The sequence below is a fragment of the Budorcas taxicolor genome, chromosome 23, assembly GCF_023091745.1.
Source record: "Budorcas taxicolor isolate Tak-1 chromosome 23, Takin1.1, whole genome shotgun sequence".
Classification (NCBI taxonomy): Eukaryota; Metazoa; Chordata; class Mammalia; order Artiodactyla; family Bovidae; genus Budorcas; species Budorcas taxicolor.
Window position 1 is genome coordinate 36,346,539 of NC_068932.1, and position 21,805 is coordinate 36,368,343.

The 21,805-nt window shown below is 47.9% G+C and overlaps 1 protein-coding gene across 1 annotated transcript; it reads left to right on the forward strand.

Moving 5' to 3' along the window:
- Positions 1-1,588: 1,588 nt before the first annotated feature.
- Positions 1,589-20,398, forward strand: LOC128067890 (pancreatic lipase-related protein 2). Its single transcript, XM_052660991.1, has 12 exons — positions 1,589-1,637; positions 4,394-4,548; positions 6,480-6,605; positions 9,031-9,165; positions 9,870-9,981; positions 11,011-11,130; positions 12,323-12,442; positions 14,902-15,020; positions 15,439-15,568; positions 16,763-16,874; positions 18,497-18,664; positions 20,335-20,398. The coding sequence occupies exons 1-12, from the start codon at positions 1,589-1,591 to the stop codon at positions 20,396-20,398; spliced, it is 1,410 nt and encodes a 469-aa protein (XP_052516951.1).
- The last annotated feature ends 1,407 nt before the right edge of the window (positions 20,399-21,805 follow it).

Genomic DNA, 21,805 nt, shown 5'->3' on the forward strand with positions numbered 1-21,805 from the left:
AGCCTGGGGAAGAAATACCCCAAACTCTCCCTCCTCCCACCTCCTTCCCATCAATGGAAGCCAATCAGAAGGCCAAGGGCAAGTGGTGCAGAGATGCTGTCCATTGAGATAGCTTCTAGGGCACAGAGCAGGAAGGAGAAGGCAGGAAAGATCTGGAATGCATTCAGCTCACCATTAGCTTCCACTGTCCTATTCTTTCATCCAATAAGTGTTTATGGATCACCTAGGATCTGTCAGGTGCATGGTTATGGGAGTGGTGGTAGAGGCATCCCAAGACACTTCTGGCTGCCAGAAATGTTTTTCAATCTGGTGCATATGCATTTGTTCCCTGGTAGCTCAGATGGCAAAGAATCTGCCTGCAGTGCAGGAGACTCAGGTTCAATTCCTGGGTCAGGAAGATCCCCTGGAGGAGGAAATGGCCACCCACTCCAGTATTCTTGCCTGGAGAATTTCATGGACAAAGGAGCCTGCCAGGGTACAGTCCATGGGGTGGCAAAGAGTTGGACACAACTAAACGACTAACACTTCATCTTCATACATGTGTCAAAGTTCATTAAACTATACTTGACTTTTTAAACATAGAATTTATGCACTTTGGAGCATCTAAATTATATGTCAATTTTTAAAACAGTGGGATGGCACCTGGCCATTCACCCAGGATCTCCTCTTGGCCCTGAAGGAAAGAAAACACCTCCAATCTTATCTCTGGGTCTTAGACGATACTGTTTCCAAACAAAGCTGTATTTGAACAGTGTTTATTTTACTCTTTTGAGTGCCTCCAACTGCAGGGCTTTTATAACTCTGTCCGGGTTCTCTAGAAGGATGCTCCCCGCCTACTCTACCACCAAAGTAACCAAAGGCTGTCTTCATAAGCCGCCCCCTCCTGCATGGCTCTGCCAGGGTCTGCAGGGCAATGAGATGAGTCTAGGGTTCCTGTTTCCCTAGGGATTTTTGAACAGGAAGCCCTGCAGCTTTGGCGTTTCCGTGTTATCCCTAGGGGAGCACAACCTTTGGGCAACTGTACCTGTGAATTCAGGTTAACAGAGCCCTTTGAGATCCCACAAAGTCAGTTTCCCTTTCCTCAAATCTCACTTCATAAACAGTCCTGCTCCCCTGGTTGAGCTGGCTTTGTGTGTTTATGATAACCTAGGTTCAAAGCAGGCATGTGCAGAGCGCTGTCTGCCCCCGCTTCCCCCACCCTACCTCGCAGCAGCTCCCTGCCCCAGCCCCCCTCCACCCCGCCCTCTGGTCCTTTCCTGAGGAATCCAAAGGATCAAGCCTGGTTATAAAAAGCCTTGACCAACCTGCTGGGCTGTGCCTGGAAGCCCTGGGGCCACACGGTAAATCACTTGCCCTGTGAGGGCAGGGAGAGTGGGAGGGGCTGGGGCTGCCAGAGGGACCTGGCCCAGAAGAGGGGTGCTGAGGCTGAGTCCAGGATCGGAGAGAGGTGCTACCCGCCTCCCTGTGCGGGGAGGCTTCAGGGTTCCTGGGGAGGGCCCCGAGGGTACTGAGGGACACTTACCATGTTCACCAGCCTCCTGCCCGTGCATCTGGGTGTCCGTGTGCATCTCTGGCTTCATCCACAAAGATGCTGCCCTTCTGGACCATCGGTCTTCTCCTGCTGGCCACAGTCAGAGGTGAGGATGCGGTCACCACCCCTTGGTGACCATGCCTGGGCTGGCCTTGCTTGGGCTGAGACAGACAAGAGGCATCATTGTCACCATTGTCTTAGTAACAGTATCCTTATTTCTTGATAAAACCATCAGTACCATTCAAGGAGTTTGACTCTATGGCAAACACAGGGCAGCTGGCTCAGCACAGATGACCCAGCTTGGTCCCATTTCTCCAGTGTCTGGAGCAGGTGACAGAGATGGCAGGCCGCTGGGGCAGGTGGACAGTGTGGGGGGGGGGGGGGCGGGGAGATCCTTCTCAGGCCCCCAGTACCCTCAGTCCCTGGGTGTGGACAAGGGCTCTTCTGCAGACTGAAAGGCATGGATGTGTCCCCCTGAGAACTCCCGTCCTGGCCCACCTCCTGCCCAGGGAAGATGCAGAACCCCAAGTTTTTACTTGTCCTAAAACCTCCCAAAGGCCCCTCGAGCCCCAACCTGCTTATTCCTATCCATGCACCTCCTCTCAGGGGTGCCTCCCAGGTGCTCTCTTTCCCAAGCTGTCCCATCTTTGCACCTCTTCTCCCATCAGTCAGAACCCCTCACTGCCTGGCTCAGGCCCCCAAACCCTGCTGAGCACACTCTCGCCAAGAGCAGATGTGGTCTCCTCCAGTCCTTTCAAGGACTTTCTTCTGCAGCCAGACTCTTGTCCCTTGTCTCCTCGGCTTGTCCCCAGCCCCTTCTTACCTTCTAGAATTCCACCTTGGCCTTGCAGCAAGACCCGGCCCCTAACAGCAGAGCCCTGGATGAGCTCTGGCTGTCCCTTCCGCCCTCGTGGTCTCCTCCACTGCTCTGCTGCTTCCTGCTGCCCACGGGGCGCGCATTCCCAAAGGTCAGTCCCAGACATGCTCCTCACCTTTCTCTTCCTCAGGGTCAACCTCTTGCCTAGTCTCCTCCAACACCCTCTTAGCCCTCCCAAGTTCCAGGCAGCTCCACTAGGGTCTTCCCCCACTCCTCAAACTCACTCGTGCCAAACCACACTCAGCCATCACCCTCACTTCCAGCTCCCTACTTTTGTCTTAACTCCCCTCAGAGAGCAGAACGCCCACCCCCTCTCCAGGCCCACAGCCGCCGCACCCCAGGCTCTGCTGTCTCTCAGCCTCTTATACTTGGCTCCTTAAAACACCTTCGGGAGCACAGCCCTGCCCACCCCACTGGCCAGCTCAGCATCCCCAGCACTTCCCCACTATCCACCCAACAGCCCAGGTGTCTTCACTTGGCCTCAAAGCCCCCACATTTATCACCTGAAGCAAAGATTGCTTTAGTCTCCTGGGCCCTTCGGGCAGGACTGTTCTCTCTTCCCATAGTGTATCCAACACTATCATTATTCCTTCCCAGTTACGTTTCCTCTCTTTCAGGGCAGGGTTTGGATCTGATTTATCTTTGTGGCTCCCCAGCTGCTGGGTTTCTCTGATGGCTCAGGCAGTGAAGAATTCCCCTGCAATGTAGGAGACCCAGGTTTGATCCCTCAGTTGGGAAGATCCCCTGGAGAAGGAAATGGCAACCCTCTCCAGTATTCTTGCCTGGAGAATTCCATGGACAGAGGAGTCTGACAGGCTATAGTCCAGGGGGTCGCAAAGAGTCAGACACGACTGAGTGACTAATACTCTCACACTTTCACACACACCCCAGCTCCTACCTTTATTCCCAGTTAAGTTTCTGGGGTTCAAATCATGGATCCACCACTGGCTGTGACCTTGGGGAGCTTCCTTTGTCTCTCTGTGCCCTGGGTTCCTCGTCTTTCAAACAGAGGTAAATTCTTTGATCATAGGGCTGTTTGGAGGCTAAAATGGCTAATACTGATAAAGTGCTGGTGTGGTATCTGGTACATTGCAAACAACAAGTATTAACTATAACCAGTTTTTGAATGAATGACCAACATTTGACACCATCAGTTGAGGAAGCCTAAGAGAAAAAATCCACCGTAATCCTCTAGATTTGAAATTATGTCACCCTTGGTCATACCAGGGGTGACATAACTGTGAAAATGTCTCATGGACTGGAGAAAGGACCTTCAGATTTAGATGAGGTTATTTGAGTCATCAGTTGCATGCATGGAGCCTCTTCTCTATACAGTATGATGTGAAAATAAATTCTCGAGCTGTTCTTAGGGCATTTGCCTTTTCAAAGAACAGCAGGGAAATCTGAAATGGTAGAGAATGACTTGAGGGGAAAAGGTGCATTAAGGGATGACATGAAGACATGTAGGTTGAACAAATGCCCGAGAATGCCTACTGTGTGCATGGCCTGTGCCGGATATAAGGGAGACATCAAGACTCATCACGTAGCATCTCTGTGCCACGGGCATTCATAGGCACTTGATAAATACTTGATGGTGGATGAATGGCTAGAAAGGGCCATCTGGGAGTTCCCTGGAAGAGGTAGTTTTAGGGCCAAAGATTTCCAGATTTTTCAGCAGTTCTCCAACTTGCCTGATGAACAGGGGCACTTATTAAATATGCTGTTTCCAGGGCCCCACCCCAAACCCTCCAAATCAGAATCTCTGAGGGAGGGACCTGGGAGTGTGTATATGCTCATTCACCCCAGCATCCAGGTGGTTCTTATTACCCAAAAGTTTGAGGAACACTGACAGCAAAGATGAAGATGAGATTAGCCTTGGTCAGCCCTGGGCTGCGCCCTGAAGGCTCAGCTCGCAAGCAGCTGAGTGGACATTGCTCCTTCTTAGAACCTCACAAGGGTCCTGTTTGTTCCTCTTCCTGCCCCAGGAAAGGAGATTTGCTATGAACCTTTTGGCTGCTTTTCTGATGAAAAACCATGGACTGGAATCCTTCAGCGGCCTTTAAAGTTATTTCCTTGGTCCCCTGAGGACATCGATGCTCACTTTCTTCTATATACAAATGAGAACCCAAATAACTACCAAGTAAGAGGGGCATAAAATGACCGTATAATGGTGGTGGGGTGGGAGAGGATTTGGACACCCACACTGGAGCCTTCATGTGGTTGCTTAAGGAATAATTCATGGCCTTGGAACTTTCCAGAAGGTGCTTCCTCACCAGTGATAGAGTTAGAACTGTCTGAACTCTAGGGATCTGATGAAATCTATGGATGCCCAACCTGGAAACTGACATATTCACACATTTGTGCACAGAACTTCAGGACTTCCTAGGATTAGAACCTTGTTCGGGGGAGAAAGTGGGTATGAGTAGCTTTTATGGAGAAACCCAGGCCTTTGTGTCCCTGGGAGGGTCTGGTTTCTTTCTGCACCAAGAAGTAGAGGGAGCGAAGCCCCTCAGAGGGTGGGGACCGGGAGACAGAACTCCTTCCTTAGGAGCTAGAAGGGAAGCAGGGGACATTTAATGACAAAGGAGAAAAGTTGGGGACCCTCGCAGCAATCTTCAGTCCCCAAAAAGGTTGCCAGGTGAAGACCAGCAAGCTTACTCCAGGTGCTCATGTAAAGTAACTATACTCCAACAAAAGTTTTTTTAAAAAATAGGGAATGAGACTGGAGCTCCTGAAAGGGTAAGATCATGAGAGTCTTTCTAGCACATCAGGATGTATGGACTTGACCCACCAGGGAATGACTTTCCTAAGGCAATATACCCGATTGTGCAATAAGCGCTTGCATGGAAAAAAAAATTGTAGAATTAAGATTTTAAAGATTAAGAGAATTTGCTCAGAACTCAAGCAGCTCACAGCTCTGGCCCCAAACCAAGTTTGAGATAGCACAGTGTCTAGGGTCACCTACTGTGAAATTCTAAGTGACAAACCCAGCACTCAGAGTCCCCATTACAAAAAAAGTAGATTAAAAAAGAAATGAAATTTATGCAAAAAAAAAAATCCTGAAAGGGAATGGTAGATGTGCACAGATAGCCAAAGAGGTCCTGGGAGAGAAAAGCTGAGGAACCCCTGGGCTTAAAGCAGCAGGCATGATGGGAGATACAGATTCATGGAGCAGAAAGGGCTTTAAATACGTAAAATAAAATGCATTGGATACAAAGGAGTCATCTTCTCTGGTGGTTCAGATGGTAAAGAATCTGCCTGCAATGCAGGAGACCCAGGTTGAATTCCTGGATCGGGAAGATTCCTTGGAGAAGGGAATGGCTACCCATTCTAGTACTCTTGCCTGGAGAATTCCATGGACAGAGGAACCTGGCAGGTTACAGTCCATGGGGTTGCAAAGAGTTGGACACGACTGAGCAATTTTCACTTCACAAAGGCTTCTAACTATATTGGAAAACAGTTATCAGAACATTTAAAAAGATTAACGTGGGATATGGTAAAATAAGCTGCTGCTGCTGCTGCTGCTGCTGCTGCTGCTAACTTGCTTCAGTTGTGTCCAACTCTGTGCGACCCCAGAGACGGCAGCCCACCAGGCTCCCCCGTCCTCAGGATTCTCCAGGCAAGAACACACTGGAGTGGGTCTACCAAAGCTAGTATATGGTAATAATTAGCTGCTTTATTATCTTGCTAAATAACAAGGTCTAGGAGTTGGTCTAACAACTTCAGTCATTTTAAATAGTAATAGGTGCAAATGATATTTTTAAACATCTAAAACAGCTATAATATTAAATGAAAATAACTGTGACTTCTGTTGGTGACAGAGTATGGCTCAGACTACTGTGGTTTGTTGCTCATCAGTTAAAAAAACACTGTATTTCAGTATATAAAAATTCATAAACTTGGACATTCTGAATTCTATCCTCAAACCCAAATAGGTCAGGAACTCCTTTTCTAGACTTATCCAGGTTCATGGGGGTTGAACCTGTGACCTCAGTCTTACGGGAATGGGCTCTAAAGGGCCTGTGGCTTGGAAAAGCCAACATTTAAATTCATCTTTTCTCATTTAACCAGCGGATCAATATCACTGACCTAGCCACTGTCAAGGCTTCAAACTTCCAACTGGACCGCAAGACACGCTTCGTCATCCACGGCTTTATAGATGATGGGGATTCGGGCTGGCCTACTGACATGTGCAAGGTAGGCACCCACCCTCCTCATCTGGTGAGACAAATGCCACCAGCAGAATCAAACACTGCAGCCCTGAAGGCTGGGAAAGAATGACCTCCAGGGAAAGACAGATTCTTCCTAAAACCACCGAGGAAAACTCAGATTCTCAGAGGCACCCACTCTCAAGTTCTCCCAGCTCACCAACTGCCAGGCAAACATCTCCTTATGATGCTGAAAAGACCCAGAGTCCAATCAAAAAGTCCCAGAGGTGGAGATGACAGCCAATTATCTGGCATTTGTCTCTGATGGTTTCTGTAAAAACCCCTGTGTGGCATAAAAAATGCATTATCCCATATAGCACTGCTATCCAGTAGAACTTTCTGGGATGATGGAAATTTTCTATATCTGTGCTGCCCAAATCAGGACCCCCTTGCCACCTGGGCTTATCGAGAAACTGACATGTGGCTAATGTGACCAAAGAACTGAATTTAAAATTTTATTTCTTTGTAATCAATTGTGAAGAGCCACGAGTGGCTAGTGGCCATGGTACTGGGCAGTGCAACTTTAAAGAGATCATGAATATTGGTAATGAATTATTATTCATACCGTCCATTTCCTGAACAGTTACCGTGACTCTGGCATTGTGCTAATCATTCCACAGTCAGTCCTTGTCCTGTTTAACCCTCCCAGCCTAGCTGTAAGGTAGGTACAGTTATGGTTCTCACTCTATAGAGGAGGAAATTAAGGCCCCCCCAAAATTCGGTACTTGCTCAAAGTTGAATCCAGAGGTGGAATGCAAAACCAGGTCTTCCATGTTCAAGATACCACAACTCCGAGTGTCTACAACTTTAGCTTGTAAGAGGTGCCCACGCATGGCTCTTAGAGGCTTCGGCTGCACTGGGATGGGCCTGAGCAGCTCCTACTCAAGGTTCTCTGCTCCCCTTGGGCTGGATGTTCACAAGTGTCTCCTGAGGCCCATCAGGCTGTGTAGGCCTGGAAATTGGAGAGCCTGGCGCATGCAATCCACCATGTCATCCTAACCACCAGCCAGCTCTTCCCAACCTCAATGAACAATAACGAACAAAGGAAATAGTGTACATTTCCTCTATGAAATGGAGGCCTCCCCGAATGAACAAAGGAAATAGTGTTACCTTTTCTGTTATTTGGGCTTCCCTGGTGGCTCAGACGGTAAAGCGTCTGACTGCAATTTGAGAGACCTGGGTTCAATCTCCGGGTTGGGAAGATCCTCTGGAGAAGACAGTGGCAACCCACTCCAGTACTTTTGCCTGGAAAATTCCATAGACAGAGGAGCCTGGTAAGCTACAGTCCATGGGGTCACAAAGAGTCGGACACGACTGAGTGACTTCACTTTCTGTTATTTATTTATTTGGCTGTGCTGGGTCTTCACTGCTATGTGGGGGCTTCTCATTGTGGTGGCTTCTCTTGTTGTAGAGCGTGGGCTCAGGAGTGTGACCCACCGGCTTAATGGTCCCACAGCATGTGGGATCTTCCCTGATGAGGGATTGAACCCCTGTCCCCTGCATTGTCAGGGGGGTGGTTCTTAGCCACTGCACCATCAGGGAAGTTGTTTCTCTTTCCTCCAAAGGGACCAGTATCTGTGCTTGGATGATACCACATGGCACAAAAGATGCATGTATCCGGTAGAGTGATATCCTACTTCTGTCTAAATTTCATCTTATCAGACTTCTCCCTCAATACAAAGCATTGTTGGGAATATGAAAGCAGCCTCTCTGTGGCTTCAACTATCTAGTATAACAGTCTGCAAACTTTCCCATAGAAGAGCTGGTAATAAATACTGCAGCATTTGTGGGTCGCATGATTGTAGTTCATACGGTTTCTCTTGTGGCTATGAAGCAGGGGTGGACAGTAGGTAAACAAACGGATGTGACTGTTTGCAATAAAACTCTTGGGCTTCCCAGGTGGTGTGGTGGTAAAGAATCTACCTGACAATGCAGACAAGAGACATGAGTTCAATCCCTGGGTCAGGAAGATCCCTCAGAGAAGGAAATGACAACCCACTGCAATATTCTTACATGGAAAAATCCCATGGACAGAGGAAGCTGGGTGGTTACAGTCCACGGTGTGGCAAAGAGTAGGATGTGACTAAGTGACTGAGCACACACAGGCATAAAAGCAGGTGTCACTCAGGGAGCAGCTTGCTAATCCCTGACCTAGTAAGTCATCTTTCTGACATGGTTGTGTCAACGACCTTCTGTAAGGCCTTAGACAGGTCACTTTGTTCCAGGCCTCAGTTTCCACATCTGCTAAGTGGGAATAAGTATATTCCCAATTCATAGGGCTGTGGTGCGGACCAGGACAAAAGTGAGGAATATTAAAGCCTTGACGCAAACAAGCTAGGTGCTTGATAGATGTGAATTCCTGTCTCTGGAGTGTGCAACCGGTGGCTGTTAATAAACTGGTTTCTCTTCCCCAGAAAATGTTTAAAGTGGAGAAGGTGAACTGCATCTGTGTGGACTGGGAACATGGGGCGTGGACAGAATACACCCAGGCCGTCCACAACACTCGGGTCGTGGGAGCGGAGATAGCGTTCTTCGTACAAGGGCTGTCGGTAAACCCCTGCCCGGGACGCATGCTGTGGGGAGGGGGCAGGGAGAGGGCCAGGTCAGCACCCCAGAGCACCCAGAGGCATCCTGGGGACCCATGGGGTCAGGCAGAGCCTGGAAGCCAGGAGCCAAGGAAGGCCTTTGCTTCAGGAAAGTGCAAACTTCCCTCCCTGGCTGTCCTGAAGATCCCTAGCTGTGAGGCCCAGGGAAGACTAGCCTCTTTGAGCCTCAGTTTTCCTTTTTGAGATAAGCCTTCCTTGAAGGTTGGTCTGGGAATTGGAGAGCGAGCTGGGCTGCCCGGCAGCTCTCAGCCCAGCAGAGTCTTCATCCTTAGGGAAGGTCCCTTACAGCCTTCGGGAAGGCCATGAACTACACTCTGAACTGGCCCCTGTGGGGGACTCCAGGAGGGAGGCCCATGGTGGGGTATGGATGGGACTTCACCATGCGCACAGCCAGTCCTGGCCAAGGTGGCCTGCAGATGACACGGTGGTTGCTGGTCAGCACCAGTGCCTCACAAGCCAGCTGGACCCCGGGACCTGCAGACTGTGGCCAGCGGGAGGCCGAGTCACGCTGTCCTAGGTGGCGGCCTGGAGCCAGAGGTTATTCCTCCCAAGCTTCCAGGCCGGGTCCTGTCCCCATCCCCGCTTCCCCAGAGCCAGCGCATCTCTCTACTCATTCCTCTGGTAACTGACGCTCCACCCCTCTGCAGACCGAGCTGGGCTATGGCCCGGAGAACGTGCATCTCATTGGCCACAGCCTGGGTGCACAACTGGCAGCTGAGGCCGGCAGGAGGCTGGGGGGCCAAGTGGGCAGGATCACAGGTAGGGACGCAGGGTGATGTAGGATGGGGTAGAAGATGGGAGGGGGGAAGAGGGAGGGTAACCCAGCCAGGGGGTGGTTATTGTATTGTTATTGTTATTATCCCCACTTTCCAAGTTCAGGGAGAACAGGCACTGAGCAGCACCGGCACTAGATGTCGGTCATCGAGTCCTGGGTACCCCACTTCTTCCACCCTCAGCTTCCATTTGAAGATGAAATTGTCATGGCCCCTGCCTCAGGAAGGGCTTCCCTGCTGGCTCAGCTAGTAAAGAATCTGCCTGCAATGCAGGAGAGCTGGGTTTGATCCCTGGGCTGGGAAAATCCCTGGAGAAGGGAATGCCTACCCGCTCCAGTATTCTGGCCTGGAGAATTCCATGGACTGGATAGTCCATGGGGTTGCAAAGAGTCAGAAAAGACTGAGCGACTTCTCACTCAATGCCTCAGGAAATTCATAGTCTAGTGCAGCAGACAGACGACTAAGTAGGCAAATAAAATCCAAAGTAGAATTAACACATCAGAAGAAGCCTATACAACAAGGAGGGGGGATGGGCCGAGAAAGGAGAGGCCACATGTTCCACGAGGAGCTGGGGTTTGAGGGACTCTTGGAGGGGCGAGGTTCAGATTAGGGGAGAATGTGGGGAGGTGAGCTGCAGGCTGGGGGCTGCCTGAGCAAAGACACCAGGGAACAGACTGTGTGGGACTCAGAGGCTGGGCAAGGACCGGGTCAGGCCCAGGAGATCAGACTTGGAGAGTAGCGGCCCCACAGGAAGGAGTGAGGGGAAAAAGAAAAAGGGAGAGAAGGGGAGCAAGGGCGCCACCCCAGTTCTCCATGGAGCCAGACAGTGGGGACTTCCTGATGCTCTTTGGCAGCCAACGACCCCACTGACAGCCTTCTGAATCCTTCCAACTATGACTGCTGGGGTGTGGCACCCTTTGTCCAGAGATCTCCGTGGATTTCACGGGTACAGGGTTTAGACCCTGGCTGGTCTTAGAGTGCGGCCTCCCTGTCCACCTCCCCTCCCCAATCTCAGGGCTGGACCCGGCACAGCCATGCTTCGAGGGCACGCCCGAGGAGGTTCGGCTGGACCCGTCCGATGCCATGTTTGTGGATGTGATTCACACGGATTCTGCCTCCATAATCCCTTTCCTGAGTGAGTCCCCTCACCTCACTTCTCAGGGACCAAGGCTGTAACTGATGGGAGCAGTTCCAGGCCCAGGCGTGCAACCCCTGCCCGCCTCCCCCAACCCCCCACACATACCGCAGGGTGGTACACGAAACAGGTAGCCACAGGAAACAGTTTGGGCACCGACTAGCCAAAATAGGTGTCAGTCACAAACCAACAGTTCAGTGCCAGCGATAACAACCCGAGGCCCCTGGTCGGACAGCAGACGTCTATAGGCCATGGGAGGCTCACTCATCTACATCTCTGCATTCTTCCCTGGTCTGCCAATATCGAGAGTGGCAGATGTATTTATTATCGACGTTTGACCTGTACTTGCAAAATGCAAAGTGAATGTTTGAATTTTTTTTCTTCTTATGGCAAAGCTTTGGTTAAAGTTTTGCTTTGTCAGAGATTAAATATCCTTAATTCTTCTGAAATCAACTCATGAAATGTGCCAATGAAGAATATGTTTTCATGATGCTATCACTTATGGAGCGTTTACCATGTGCTGCATTGAACATTTTGTACACCTTCACTCATTAATCATTGTGATTTCATTGCCCTGAAAAGTGGGTATTGTTATTACCATTTCATGGCTGAGGAAACTGAGGCTCAACAAGGTCAAATGCTTGCCCAGGATCACAGATCTGTAAGTAGAACCAGAATGTGATCATGGGCCTGTGGGCTTCAAAATCCAAACCACCTACCCACTATGCTCTGGTTCTCAATACAGCAACATAATTTATGTGGTCTCAGCATAACACTATCATGTAGAAACCAAAATTTTTAAATGAGTAAAGTCATAAAAATTGCACCAGCCCTGACATGTGTCTTCTGGTGCATAATGGTATTAGGACACCGATAATAGTATCCAAGTTGTTCAGAGTCTCTCCAAGACAGACAGACAGACACACACACACAAATACATGTGTGCCCACTCACCCAGAACCTACCTTCCCCCTCATCTCCTGTGCTCCATTCTCTCCTCCCTTGTCTTGCCAAGTGCTTATCTCTGAGAACTTTCTATAGAGCCAGAGACAGGGTGGCCGTGCCGAGGACAAAATTTGCCAAGCAGTTTCTTGCTCCCTCTGGAAGGAGCTGAATGCTTTCTGTAGCCATCACCTGACTCTGGGACCGCCTTCCTCCCGCTCCCTGTTCACCTCTACTCCCAATGTTTCAGGTTTGGGAATAAGACAAAAGGTGGGCCACCTGGACTTCTACCCAAATGGAGGAAAGGAAATGCCTGGATGTCAGAAAAACATCCTGTCAACTATCATAGATATAAATGGAATATGGCAAGGTACGTGAATGAGAGACATGAGCCCAGCTGCTCCACTTAGAGAGAAGTCAGGGTGTGTGGTATTGACAGACATTCTCACCACAGTGGCCTGAGATAGTGACTCTGGTTAGCCCCATTTTACAGACGAGGAAACTGGCTCAGAAAAGTGATAAAACTGGCCCAAGGCCGCCTTATATTGAAGCCCGTTTTCCGGCTGCAAAGCCCAACCACATGCCCAGCCTGTGCCATCCCCTGCCCTGCACCAGGATGCTGAGACACAGGCTGCTCTTGCCCATCGGCTAGGACCCAGTTCTGGCTTTGGCTCCCTTGCTCTCTCCAGGATCGGCCCCTTGGAGAACTGCAGGGTGGAAGCAAAGATGTGAAAGGGTTTTGACTTTCTTGCCATTTGCTGTTGTCAGATGCTAGGAATGGAAAGGAAGTGAGCTGGCAAGAAGACAATGGGGAGAGGGAGGAGGGCGTGCCCTGGGGTTTTGGAGGCCCGTGTGAGGAGGCAGAGGCTGGGGGTCTGGGAGAGGGGGCTAACCTTGTATGTGTCTCTGCTCATCTGAGAAATCAGGCTCAGTGCCGCTAATGTTACATGACCTGAAGCACCATCGCCGTCAGCCAGCCGTCCCTTTTTCTGCTTTGGGCTGTTCCTGTTACCACTCCAGTGAGAACAGGTTTCCCTCTCCTCCCCGAAAGTGGAGACTTTGAGTCTGCAATCATCTCATTTCAGTCTTTATTTTGCGGAGCTGGGAGTTCCCCAAGGCCAAAGGCTGTGTCCCGGGTCTCCGGGCCTCTCCTCGGTACCCTGTGCTGGTCCAGAGCAAGCTCTAGTCCACCATTACCTTGAGTTGAGTGGCCTCCTGTGGCATCTTAATATTGCTTGTACTTCATGTGAAAGAGCAGAGTCGGTAAGACAACAGCCAGCATCCATCGCCAGTCGGTGGAGCCTTTGACCTCCCCTCTACTCAGCACCTGGCAACCCACTCCAGTGTTCTTGCCTGGAGAATCCCAGGGACGGGGGAGCCTGGTGGGCTGCTGTCTATGGAGTTGCACAGAGTCGGGCACAACTGAAGCGACTTGGCAGCAGCAGCAGCAGCTACTCAGCACCAGGCACCTCCTGGTGGGGTGTGTGTGTGGGGTGTGCTCTTCTGTTGATCTGCTCTCAGAATGAACACCAGAGTCACAATGAGGGCTGCCATCTCCCAGCAGTGGCAGGCTGGGCACACATAATAGGAAGGAGCCCAGGTTTAATTAGAGAGACGACAGGGAGAGAGAGAACAGCCTAGATGCTGGAGCGGGTTTCTATTGTGTGCACACCGGGTCACCCTGGTGCAGGCACTGAGGAACAATTACCTCCACTTGCTCCTCTATTATGCAATCCCTGGGTAGCAATTTTGGATGAAAGAAACAATTAAGTTTGAAACAGGCTCTGTTGTCTGGTAATGAGTGCTGGTGTGGGACACGCAGGACTTGGGGCACTATGAGGTGATAATTCTCCCCCAGCACAAAGTGCAACCTTCCTTTCCCCCGTGTTGAGGGATAAAGCCCAGCAGACCTCCCAGACGTGGCCACCAGGTAGGTCAGGGTCACTGTGGATCACTCCATGGGAAGTTTTGTACCGAGTATTAATAGCTGGAGAGATTTTAAAAAAAAAAGCAATTTCCCCAACAAGAGGACTTTGGTTTAAAGAGAAAGGTAATCATAAAATGCAGTGAGAGTGGTCAGAGGCCACGGTGACCTTGCCTTCTACTGCTTTTACCTTGTGCCTGGAGGAATAAGGAGAAATTTCTCAGCCTGAAACGGTAGACAGAAAAGCTGGCTTCATGTGAAAGGTGAAATATATACGTATATGTATACTCAGTCACGTCTGACTCTCTGTCTGACTCTCTGTGACTCCATGGACTGTAACCCACCAGGCTTCTCTGTTCATGAAATTGTCCAAGCAAGAATGCTGGAGTGGATTGCCACTTCCTCCTCCAGGGGATCTGTCTGATCCAGGGCTCAAACCTGTGTTTCTTGGGTCTCCTCCTTGGCAGGTGAATTCTTTACCGGTGAGCCACCTGGGAAGCCCATATATATATATATATATATTGCTAGCCACACCTCTAAAGCCCCCAAGCTTTCATCAATCATTTACAATACATGCCTGGCCCTGGAGGACTAGATAAATGTGCTTGTTAGAACTTCTCACTCCCCAACACTTGCCTAGCCCTGAGGAGGACCTCCCCAGAAAATGGACAGTACCAGGGAGAAGAAAGCAACTCCAGCCAACCACCACTACAAACAAGCCCCCAAATTTTCTACTTGCCAAGTATGTCAAGGTCAATGGTAGAAGATTTGAACTGTGGCCAGGGTGTTCAGGAGCAGTGATACCCACCTGTGAAATGCAGAGGTGATTCCTCTCTCAGTCAGAATGGTTCAGGCTTCAAAAGTTTAATGCCTCTTGTGAGCCTCTGTGGCCTTTGGTTTCCCAGGAGTCCAAGACTTTGTGGCATGCAGTCACTTAAGAAGCTACAAGTACTACTCAAGCAGTATTCTCAACCCTGATGGCTTCTTAGGCTACCCATGTGCCTCCTACGAACAGTTTCAGGAGGTAAGGCACACCAGGGGCCCAGGGAAGATGGTGGTGGTGGTGGTTTTGTCCCTGTGACTTGGAACAGAGTAGAGATGTAACTCTGTGGCTGAGGAGAGGCTTCCTCCTAGGAGTAGGAGGGACAGGAGAGGAACAGCACAGATCTGAACTGTATTGGGCCTTCCCTAGATCCCCAGCTTTTCATTCTGGAAAATTCCCAGTGGATGCATGGATGGGTAGATGGATGCAAGCATGCATGGATCAGTGTGGGGTCCTGGGGAGCAGGCACAGAATGGATACCTGAATGGAAAGATGGATAGGTAGATGAGAAGATGGATGAGGGATGGATGGATGGATGGAATAGAAGATGAATTGACTGATAGAGTGAGTGATGAGTCCAAGGCCTATGAACCACAGACAAACTGTTTTCTTTCACTAGGGTGGCTGTTTTCCTTGTCCAGAGGGAGGATGTCCCAAAATGGGGCACTATGCTGACCAATTCCAAGGGAAAACCAGTGCCGTGGGACAAACCTTTTTCCTGAACACAGGGAGCAGTGGTAACTTTACAAGTAAGTTTCCATTTTATGAATTTAAAAATTCTTGCAAATAATTTTAAAGGTGTTTCAGCCTTCATAGGACCCTCGGTAGCAATTTAACAGAAACTCAGCTCCAACCATTTTAAGCTATAATGAAGGACAGTAAAATGGCATTTGTCTTAGGTCTCAAGTTCACCCTTTAACCAAAAATCCCAGTCAGTGGAATAAAGTACAGTGATTGGCCCAAGCTGGGTTACAAGTTCACTCAACCCTGTGGCCAGAAGGATGGATCCATAACAGAAGAAGAGCGTTCAGTTCAGTTCAGTTTCTCAGTCGTGTCCGACTCTGTGTGACCCCATGGACTGCAACTTGCTAGGCTTCTCTGTCCTTCTCTGTCTCCCGGAGTTTGCTCAAACCCATGTCCATTGAGATAGTGATGCCATCCAACCATCTCATTCTCTGTCTTCCCCTTCTCCTCCTGCCCTCAATCTTTCCCCGCATCAAGGTATTTTCCAATGAGTCAGCTGTTTGCATCAAGTGGCCAAAGTATTGCAGCTTTAGCTTCAGTATCAGTGCTTCCAATGAATATGCAGGACTGCTTTTCTTTAGGTGAGGTGGGGCAAAGTCGCTGTAAGTCAAGAAGTCTCCCCACTAATTATGTCATATCAGTCCCCCTACATACACACAATCATGTTGTGTTTTTGTTGTTTTGCCCAGCTTCTCATTTAAAAAATACCAGATAATGAAACGATCAAGATTCATGTGTTATAAGTAATGGTAGCCGAATGAAGAACAATTGTTGTTCAAAGGAGTTTCAAATTTTAAAAAGTTATGTAGCACTTTATAAAACACTTCATGTAATCTTCACAATATTTGTCATGAAAGATCACAGTTTGGCAGTCTCTATAATGTCTTATATGCATAAGACTTTAACCTAGTCATTCTTCTCAGAATTTACTTAGGAAAAATACTTGCATGTGTGAATGAGAATATGTGCTCAAGAATGGACCCTGCAGCATTGTTTTTAATACCAGAAGATTGGCGGTTGGGGGAGGCCAGGGAGAGCAACCTGGATCTTAGGACACCAACCCTCACTGAAGAAAATCATCATGTGTATTCAGTCCTACCCCTCACCCACAGAAGACTCAGCTTGGAACAAGACTGCCTCCATAGGGTCATTTTTTTCAACAAGATGAGTTAATTTAATGATTGCATTTCTTTGGACAGGTTGGAGATATAGGGTATCCGTCACACTGGCTGGAACAAAGAAAGTGAGGGGGTCCATCAGAATTGCTTTGTATGGAAGTAATGGAAACTCAAAACAATATCAAATTTTCAAGTAAGTTTGATAGTAAAGGGAAATGACCAGACTTTCCATGGTAGATTACTCATATGAGATTAGGTATAAACTGCTTTATAAACCTAGCCACCTATGATACGGAACCATTGAATCCTGAAATGTCGAAGCTGGATGGAAGTCTAGGATCTGGTTCAATCATCCTATTTACAGACGAGTGAAAAGAGGGAGAAGTCGCTATTTAACATGAGACAAATGCGGGCTTCTTCTGAATTATCATTTGTTGCTTCCCGACTTAGGTTTTATGAATATCCAATTCTCCTCAGGCCAGGCGCATTTGTGTGGCAACTCCCTCCTCACCAACACGCACACTTCATCCCCTACACATACACACAAAGGAAGCCTGAGGCCACCTTCTCATTGCTGTAGTAGCCTCCGTGCCTACTTCTGCTGGGTATATGAGGTGCTTGGTGAATATATGTTGGACAAATGCATAACAATGCTGTAAAAGGGCTTCCCTGGTGGCTCATTTAAAGAATATGCCTGTAAGGGGACCTGGGTCAGGAAGATTCCCCTGGAGAAGGGAAAGGCAACTCACTCCAGGATTCTTGCCTGGAGAATTCCATGGATAGAGGAACCTGGTGGACTACAATCCACGGGGTCACAGAGTCAGACACGACTGAGCAACTGACACTTTCACACTTCCAATGCTGTAAAAATAGATTGTTTCTGCACTAAGTTCTACATAATAATTTTCATATTAAAACTCTTTGACCACTTCCTGTGCTACATATGAGGTGATAACAAATGACTTCAGCTGACCCGCAGGCATCTTTGAACATAAGATATTGCATTAATTAGTCCCACAGTAAACCAACAGGGTTAATGCTGCTGCTGCTAAGTCGCTTCAGTCGTGTCCAACTCTGTGAGACTCCATAGACGGTAGCCTACCAGGCTCCCCGTCCCTGGGATTTTCCAGGCAAGAACACTGAAGTGGATTGCCATTTCCTTCTCCAATGAAGGAAAGTGAAAAGTGAAAGTGAAGTCGCTCAGTCGTGTCCGACTCCTAGTGACCCCACGAACTACAGCCCACCAGGGTCCTGCATCCATGGGATTTTCCAGGCAAGAGTACTGGAGTGGGGTACCATTGCCTTCTCCAACAGGGTTAATATGCAACCCCAATATGCAACTCCAAATATTTAACTTCCCTCTAGGGACAAACTGTGTGTGTGTACTTAGTCGTTCGGTATGTCTGACTCTTTGCGACTCCATGGACTGTAGCCTGCCAAGCTCCTCTATCCATGGAATTTTCCAGGCAAGAATACTGGAGTGGGTTGCCATCTCCTACACCAGGGAATCTTCCTGACCCAGGGGTCAAACCCGCATCTCTTGAGTCTCCTGCATTGATAGGCAGATTTTTTACCGCTGTGTCACCTGGGAATCCCAGGGAAAAACACAATGGAAATCTAGAGTCTAATATTTTTAAAAGTTGTACTGTTTACAAACACCTTTGTGATTTACCAGTCCCTGGATGTGTATGAAGTTATACAATTTATTTGCAGAAAATCAGCAACAGTGGCTGTTGTTTGGAGAAACAATAGATTGCTATCAACCTATGTATTTATATATACACCTGATAAAATATTTTATGTCTATGTTTTCAGAGGATCCCTCCAACCAGATGCAAGTCATATGCATGACATTGATGTGGACCTCAATATTGGAAAAGTCCAGAAGGTCAAGTTCCTTTGGAACAACAATGTGATAAATCTCTTCCGGCCCAAACTAGGGGCTTCCAGAATTACAGTGCAAGGCGGTGAAGATAGGACTGAGTGCGTATCTTTTATTCCATCTAAAGTTTTATTTTCTATATTTAGCTATCAGTCTGTTCACCAGCCCATCCATTCATCCATCCAATCACCAACCTATGCATCTATGCATTTATCCACTAATACATGCATCCAGCCCTTTCTGTTCATCCACTTATCTGTCCACTCATCTATCCAGCCATCTATCCAGACACCTGTTGTCTCATGCTTCTGGCCATCCAGCCAACTATCCATTCATCTACCCAACTATTCATCTCAACTCTCCATCTATCCATCAATTTACTTTTGAAAAATAAATGATTTCCTTAAGCCAAACTCATGTTGGCAGGAGCAAGGCATCAGTATTTAGGCATATGTTCAAGAAGGGCTGATTCGTGTTGATGTTTGGTACAAACCAACACAATACTGTAAAGCAATTATCCTTCAATTAAGAATAAATAAACTTTTTAAAAAAGAAAAGAAAAACAAAATCATGTAGACCCATGAAAAAAAAGAAACGGGCAAATATGAAACTGTTTTATCTTAAACAATAAGGAAGACACCTGGGCAGTACTTGGCGGAAACCTCTGAGTTAATTTCAGCTGGGGAGCAGTTAGGAATGTAAATTGCTTTGTTTGGAGACTATGGTATGTATTGGATCTAGCTCATAGTGGCAAACTCTTCTCTTTCAGAGGGAACAGAACCTTACCTGGTAGGAGCTGGGAGAGTATCCAGCTGTATCTAAAAATATGAAAAGAGAAAAGTCCACCTTAAAAAAGATCATCATTGCCAGGCTCAAAACCCTCTGGGTTTTTTGTTTTCTTTGCTTTTGCTATTTTATTTTTTTATTAGAGTATAATTGCTTTACAATGTTGTGTTAGTTTCTGCTACAACCAAGTGAAGCTGCTATATGCATACCTATACCGCTCTCCCTCGAGTCTCCACCCTACACTCCCGTCCCACCTCTCCGTACGTGTGTGCTAAGTCACTTCATCGACTCTGTGCAACCCTATGGACTGTAGCCCACCAGGCTACTCTGTCCGTGGGATTCTCCAGGCAAGAATTACTGGAGTGGGTTGCCATACCTTCTTCTAGAGGGGGGTCCCCAACTTAGGGATCAAACTGTGGGAAGTTTCCCATGTGTCCTGCATTGGCAGGCAAGTTCTTTACCACTAGTGTCACCTGGAAAGCCCCATCCCATCCCTCTAGGTCGTCACAAATATCATACATTAATGCACATATATGGAATCTAGAAAAATGGTGCCGATGAACATATTTGCAGGGCAGGAATACAGACACAGATGTAGAGAACAGACATGTGGGTGCAGCGAGGAGAAAGGGAGGGTGGGGTGAATCGGGAGGGGAGCATTGACATTTATACACTACCATGTGTAAAACAGATAATCAGTGGGAAGCTGCTGTATAGCACAGAGAGCTCGGGGATAACCCCTTGGGTGTTGAAAATCCTGGGTCTGACCACTGACTCACTCTCAGCTCTTTAAAAGTCCAAGGAAGAGAGGAGATTGTTTGAGGGGGTTTGCTTTCTGAGCATCACCTGGACTCTGCCTCGGGTAGCAGAGCATTTCAGTCAAAGGGGTCTGAATTCCAGCGGATTAGCCAAAAACTGTTTACTCACCTGAAGTCACTTTTCAACAAGCAAAAGAGCCTCATGCCAGAAATGTTTTCCTCCACAGGTATAATTTTTGCAGCAACAACACGGTGCAAGAAGATGCATTACAAACCCTCTACCCTTGTTAAAAATGTGGTGCCCCTTTTATCTTTGTGATAATAAAATTTCAATGGTCTTGTTCTGATGTTGTTAGTTTGACATTCGTCATGTTCTGAGTCACATTTAAGAAAAGATTTGGGGGACTGGAGCCAACTTGGCCACAAGATTATGTCTAAAACATTCTACTGGTCCACCTCCTCCACCATCTCTCTCTTCCAGGATACTTTGTGTGGTCTGTCCTAATGGATTTTATATCCTTAGACAGTGGAATTCTGTCCTGCTTGAAAACTTTGCTTCCACATGTTGCCCACTCAGCTTGCAGTATCCTGGGGTAGAGAGCAGACCCCATGTAAGAGCAGCCTGTGGCATGAGTGACTCTGGGCGTAATCTAGGTGGAATCTGCCTCCACCATGGAGGGAGAGGAGCTTTAAAAGAATTTACTACACAAACATGGCACAAAATGCAAACGATTCAGAAGTGAGCTTTTACCCAAGATCCTGTCCTTCCAGCTTTGCCCTAGGGCCTCTCACTTCCTCTTCCCAGAGACAGCTCAAGTTCTCCCTGAAATAGTCTCTGTACAGAATATTTGCACACCTATCTCACATATCCCAGCCCTATATCTCTCTTTTTAAAAAAAAAAAAAGAGAGAGAGAGAATTTATAAGCTATGACAAATGTAGACAGCAACGAAGATTCCCTTAGTCAAAGCTATGGTATTTCCAGTAGTCATGTGTGGATGTGAGAGTTGAACCATAAAGAAGGCTGAGTGCTGAAGAACTGATGCTTTCGAATTGTGGTGCTGGAGAGGATTCTTGAGAGTCCCTTGGACAGCACAGAGATCAAACCAGTCAATCCTAAAGGAAAGCAGTCCTGAATATTCATCAGAAGGACTGATGCTGAAGCTGAATCTCCAATACTTTAGCCACCTGATATGAAAAGCCAGCTCATTGGAAAAGACTCTGATGCTGGGAAAGATTGAGGGCAGGAGAAAAGGGGGTAACAGAGGACGAGATGGTTGGATGGCATCATCAATTCAATGGACAGGAGTTTGAGTAAACTCCGGGAGATGGTGAAGGACAGGGAAGCCTAGTATGCTGCAGTTCAAGGGATCACTAAGAGCCTGACATGGCAGAGCAGCTGAAAAACAAGTGTCCTACTAATTTTCTCAGAAAAATTAAATTCTCTGAGTAAGTATAAGTCCTATACATACAAGGTATTTGTTCTTCTGGTTTTGATTTACTTCTTAGACGTTTTCATCTTTCTGGACATCCAACATTTTATAAACCTCTTGGCATTTTTTTTTTTCTTGGATCCCCAAGCATTACTCAAAAACAGGGCTGCAGCTCCCCCCGCCCCTTTTTTTTTTACTGTTAACTTCTAGTTATCAAGAGACAGGAACTTGTTCACAGTAGTTCTGTTGGTTCCAGAATCATAGAA